Below are 6,024 nucleotides of genomic sequence, written 5' to 3'. Positions count from 1 at the left end.
GTAGTTCCTTTATAGCCCAACATTAGCCACCTTTAGCTTAGCGGTGGTGACGTGAAGTCATGTGACCGTGCTGTAGTTCCTTTATAGCCCAACATTAGCCACCTTTAGCTTAGCGGTGGTGTTGTGAAGTCATGTGACCGTGCTGTAGTTCCTTTATAGCCCAACATTAGCCACCTTTAGCTTAGCGGTGGAGTCATGTGACCGTGCTGTAGTTCCTTTATCAAGCCCAACATTAGCCACCTTTAGCTTAGCGGTGGTGACGTGAAGTCATGTGACCGTGCTGTAGTTCCTTTATAGCCCAACATTAGCCACCTTTAGCTTAGCGGTGGTGTTGTGTAGTCATGCGACCGTGCTGTAGTTCCTTTATAGCATAACGTTAGCTTTTTACTTCAGAAATCATAATGTGGTGTTAATATTTGGAGATTATCCTGCTGAACAAAACGTGTAAGCATCATAAACGTTTTTTTGACACAGAGCTTATATTCTGCAATTTTAGCGAAAACCAATGGAAAAAACAAAGACTAAATGTCATCACGCAGAACATTATCCGCCTTAAGGTAAGCGGTGGTGATGTGTCATGTGACCGTGATGTAGTTTGTTTAAAGCCAAGTTTAGCATTTTACTTCTGGAGATTGCATTTACAACAATTACAAAGTGGTGTTAATATGTGGAGATTATCCTTCTGAACAAAATATATCAGTATCAGAATCAGAAAACATAAAAAGCCAATGGAAAATCCCATTGTGTTTTAATGGAGGGAGCCCTTGTGTTATGGTCAGCCTACAAAAACACGTCATCACTGCACCACTCTATTGCTGAGCCCTGTGTGTTTCTCAAGGTCTGTGTGATAATGGATGTGTTGATGGGATGCTTTGTGGCTGGGTTTGAGTCCCGCTGGCAGCCTGCCATCCACTCAGCCTCCCACAGTTTTTCCAGCGTCATCAGCCATAAACTAAAATATTATGGCAGACTGGGAACCTCTTTATTACCGAGGCACTGTCTAAATCTCTTAAGTCACTGAAAGGGTCTGGTATGAAATGCTTCATAATTACAATTAAAAAATAGACCACATAAAATATGATGGTATAGATAGATCAAGTGTGGGTTGCTGCTAATATTGATGTTCAACTACACATTTTGTTGACATAATTGTTGACACTATTAAATTAATGTGGAACAACACCAGCAATAGTCAAAATGAAAACTCTAAGACTAACTGGGAAAGTAAGGTCACTTTAAAATGCTCCAATTCACTCAGCAGGAGTGCTTTTAAAAAGGTGGCACTTTTACAAATAACGGATTATGGTACCAAGGTCAACATAATACTTGTATATAAATAAACTTGTTTTTAGAGTAGCAATAACAAAATCCATATACTTAATAGCGGCTTTATTATGTTGATTAAACTGGTCTATTACATTTGCTAAAACAAATATTTGTAGTCTTAAAGATATCAGCCTTTTTTCAAAATGCAAATGTGTGCAGCGAAAAGCTCCAATATCCAATCAGACCATTGGTTTTGTGAAGGTGAACTACACAATATTACGTTTCTATCATGAATGCAGAGATAGGTCGAACACACAACCGATCAAAATGAAAACAATTTGTCCTGAATTCTGTGTTATCGTCTGGCCTTCACTAGAAAAAGGAAGATCAGAGATTGTTCAGGTCAATTTGACTTTATGGCCCTACAGAATAACACAATTTGAAAACTACTTAAGTGTTATGCGTATTTAACGAGGCTTGAAAATCATAAATGGAACAATTACTGAACTAAAGTCTTCTATCTATTGCCCTGCTCTAAAAAAAAAAAAGGCTGTGGGAAAAGCGTTGTACTCTCAGCCAACACGGACCGAAAGAGATCATTTTCAAAGTAAGCTCTGACAAGCAAATGTTACTGGCTCACTGTGCCTCCTCTCCATTCCTTCTTGCACTTTGGGAACTAACATTTTTTGCAGGATAAGCTTGCACATGTTGAGACGGAGAATGGCAGCTATGTTGTAGCCGTGAAGCAAGTCGACCTCCTATTCCTTCACACAGCTTTCTAAATGTGTCACAGGGAACCACGCCAAGGGGGAAGAACACGGAAAGTGAACATTAAAAACAGGTTTGATGGCTCTCCTGCTTTTACCAGTGCCAGCGTCGGGCACCCTGTGGTGCCATGTGTTAATTATTCATTGAAGACTCCCAACACCTTCGGGTGCCTCTGACGATGGAAATGCTAAAAAACTGATTAGTTCATAGAACTGATGGGGAGCTTGTCTGCAAAATGGGTGACCTTTACGGAGGCTATTAATGAGACCATCATTAAGGAGCAACCACATTTGTTTTGTCCTGTAGATTCAAATGAAATTAGAGATGAATGATGCATGTTTTTATCCCTGATTGCCAACATATTGGTCTTTGTAGGTTAAACACCAGGAAATATTATCCAAAGACAAGAAATTAAGTTGGTAATTTATCGTTTCATATTGCTGGCCCTTCGGGAGTAGCCAACTGCCAAAAACTGTTAATTATTCTCTATTTGTTGCAAGCTTAACTCCCTCAAAAACTTCTTTTTCACCAACAAAAGGTTTGCAGCTGAGTGTTAGTCAACAACAAGTGTCATGAGTTTAATTAAGACCAGCTAAATAATCCAGTTTCAACACATCACACGCAAGAGTTTCGAAAGGCTAACAAACCCAAACAAGGAAATGACAAGGTACTTGTCTCGTCCTTTGATTTCTTTAAATGTGGAAACATACTCAAGAAATCTGTTTTTCTCAAACTAAGAAAGTAGGATAGTGCTATCCAAGGTTTTCCCTAAGAGAAAAATACATGCATTTCATTTGAGTGAAGACTAACTAGTTAAATTTTGGTTGTGGCAGGTTATCCCTATCAGCCAGTTTGGCAGGCGGACACTCAATGTTGACATCCCCATCATGCAGGGTGGAAGAACGCCCAAGGGAGGGGTGAAGCCTGAAACTCCTGTAACAACACTGGAAGACTTACCCATGGTGGTAGATCCGAAGTAGGCACACTCTGCTTCAATACTTTATCCTCATGGTCCAGGTATGCTAAGGCTCGGTTTATCCTGTAGTCCTTAGTGCCGTGGTTTTTCCTCCAATAGAACAACATGGCGAGTCCAATCAGAACCCAACTAAAGCTGAACTCAAAGTATCCCATGATGTAGATGGGCAAGATGATGGCGAAAGTCTTGACGAATATAATCCACATTTGGGTGACATCAGTCAGAGAAGACTGAGGCCCGTCGTCCAGGTCTTCTGGGGACAGTGGCGGACCGATGTTGGAGCTTGTTGGGCTGCTGGGCGCTGCAATGGGTCCGTTCGCCTTGGCTCTTGGGGCCGAAGAACCCTCCATCCTGTTAGTCATTTCACCACTGGAAGACATTTTAAAAACACGAAAAGTTATACAGTCTGCAAAACACCTGAGCTCTGCTAAGTGCCCCGATAAACATTCCTGTTTGTCATGCAATATACTTATCTATGTAAAATTGTTATCCACACAATAAACTGTATTTCATTTTGTCTTAATTTAAATTATTTTATTTCATATTCTGTTCAAGTGCAAGTACAAGTACATATCATATTCTATTTACATACAGACTTTTTGCACTACTTTTTATTTTCTATTTTATTATATATGTTGCATTGTTGGAGGAGCTCAGGTCAGAAGAATTTCATTACCATTTCTACACTGTAGCTTTGTGCATATGGCAATAAAACCTTTGAATCTTGAATCTTTGAATCTTGTAACAAACCTACAAACCTACAAAGCATCATTTGTAGACATTTATTGTTGTGCATTCTTTTTTTATTGTATACCTCTTAATGATGTGTCCATATATCTGTATATATTAGATTGGGTTTTCAGGTCTGTATGTATGTGTATATATTCGTATTCTTTGGGACGGTAACCAGCGCAATTGGATTTCTCTGTCTGTAGCACACTCTGAGAAATTGACAATAAAGTTTTCTTTGACTTTTGGTCAGGATGCACGATATCTATCTCAAAAGGTTAGAAAATGACGACACAGTCATGCTGTAGTTATACCCAAAGGAATAAAACAACATTAAGCATGACAGAATAAAACAAGCCAACTGCTGATGCTCATAAATGTACCATTGAGATTCTGTGTCTTACTAACTGGTTATTTGATTAGTGCCACCAACACTGATGAGAAGTGTAAGGACAGCACACCAGGGGGTGAATGTATAACATATTTCACTTCCTGTGAAACAAATATGTTATAGGTTCCAAAAATACAATTTAACAGTATTTAAATTATTGGTATATTAAAAAGGCTACAATAGATATCGGGCCTAACCCAGATTGAGGCTCCATGTTACAGTAACTCCCCTTCAACAAGTAGCCTATGCAGTAAAAAGTTGACTACATAACACCCACATTAGAGCCGAATATTACCTAACGGCATTAAAATAATACTCTTTTAGTCTCCAAAACATTTCCAAATGGCATATTAATACATGTTATTCCACTGTCTACCTTCTTGTATGGGAGGACGTCATACGAAACTCCTTTGCAATATTAGCACATTTGTGTTACCTGTGGAAAAAGTCAGCAGTAGCTACTTCAAAAGTGAGAACGTAATATATCAATCGTAATGTTAGACAATCGTTTTTAATTCGGCATTAACGTAATACACCTACACAATTTATTTTCTGTAAGATTTTGACTTTTAAAAGTGCTTCAACATCTGCCTCCGCAGTCTTCTGCCATCAAAACACACGGCAACGTAAAGTGTACATTTGTTAACTAAAGTACATGTTTTACTGAAATATATTGTGTTTTGCTAGATTAAATATATGCCGAATACAAGATGACATTCTACTAAATCTAAATTGTGCATACGTTTTTGCCTACAGTGCGTAGAATTACAAATAAAGCAAATTATCTCTTAATTCCCAATTTTTTTGAAGGGAGTCTTTCGTGACGTTCTCTCCGCAAAGTGACACGTATCGGAGCTGCGTAAACCAAACACTAGCCGGAAAAAAACTACTTTTTTATCAAACAACACACTCACCAGTATCGACATTCGTCCTTCCCTTTAAAAAATAAAGTAAAAAATCACTCCTCCTCTCAAGTCCACAGCATGCCGAGCAGCATTAACTCAGATAACCCCGTCTTCCCCTTCAGCACATCTCCCTGTGAGGCGGACAGCCTGCAGGAAACTGTCATCGCGGGAAGAAGGTCAGCCTCAGACAGGGAGGGAGCTTCAAAAAACAAACATAACGGCGGACCTGGGCGCCATCTTGTGGAGGGAAAATGGTGCTTCTTCTCCAACTGTCAAAGTTTCACAAATACGATATTTGAGCAGTCTTCGTAGTTTTAATGTCAATTTAGTCCACATTTGACGATATGTTGTTATACCTAGACCTAGATATATTCTTAAAATCTCTCCCAAAACACATCCAAGACCAAACTGTCCATATTCAAATAACAAATCCAAACGCTCCTTGTTTCAAAACATTTTATTTTTTAAATAGCCTAAATATAGTTAATATCAAGTCCAACAAGTGGTTTTATTATAGGCCTAATAGTGGGATGTCCATAGTTTTTTATTTGTGTTGGTTTTCTTTTGGATCCGAACACACAAAGTTGTCTCAATGGTCTAACATTTTTATATTTTAACAAAAAGAATAGGCTAGGCCTTCAAGGTCCCACAAATTGTAAAATGCATTTAAGGGGTCAGGTATCAGTAAATGTGTTAATTTAGCTATATTTCGGGGTAATTGATCCTCTACTGCTGTCAGTTGCCTTGTTCCCACTCCCTATACAAATCATTAATTGTAGGACAATAATACAATTATTGGTATTGTCTTAAAAGTAGTCCAATTTAAATATATCAAATCTAAATTAAATGCTACAGGAATCAGCCCGTGCGATAGGCTACTACTGACCACGTACAGTCTTATTTAAACATGATGTTTCCCTGATTGATCTTTCTATACTTATTTTTATATCTCAGATATATGCAAAACTGTTTGTGGTGTGGTCAAAATA

General features: G+C 38.4%; 1 protein-coding gene across 1 annotated transcript; it reads right to left on the bottom strand.

Moving 5' to 3' along the window:
* Positions 1-2,919: 2,919 nt before the first annotated feature.
* On the bottom strand, positions 2,920-5,196 carry LOC104960443 (extended synaptotagmin-2-A). Its single transcript, XM_010788505.1, has 2 exons — positions 5,045-5,196; positions 2,920-3,379 (listed from the first exon to the last, which is right to left on the bottom strand). Exon 2 carries the CDS (start codon positions 3,370-3,372, stop codon positions 2,920-2,922), a length of 453 nt encoding a protein of 150 aa, XP_010786807.1. The 5' UTR covers positions 3,373-3,379; positions 5,045-5,196.
* Between the last annotated feature and the right edge of the window lie 828 nt (positions 5,197-6,024).

This window comes from Notothenia coriiceps, unplaced genomic scaffold, assembly GCF_000735185.1.
Source record: "Notothenia coriiceps isolate Sejong01 unplaced genomic scaffold, NC01 NC01_scaffold00001370, whole genome shotgun sequence".
NCBI classification, from domain to species: domain Eukaryota; kingdom Metazoa; phylum Chordata; class Actinopteri; order Perciformes; family Nototheniidae; genus Notothenia; species Notothenia coriiceps.
Note: the sequence above shows the minus strand (reverse complement) of the source record. Positions and strands in the feature narration are given on the sequence as shown.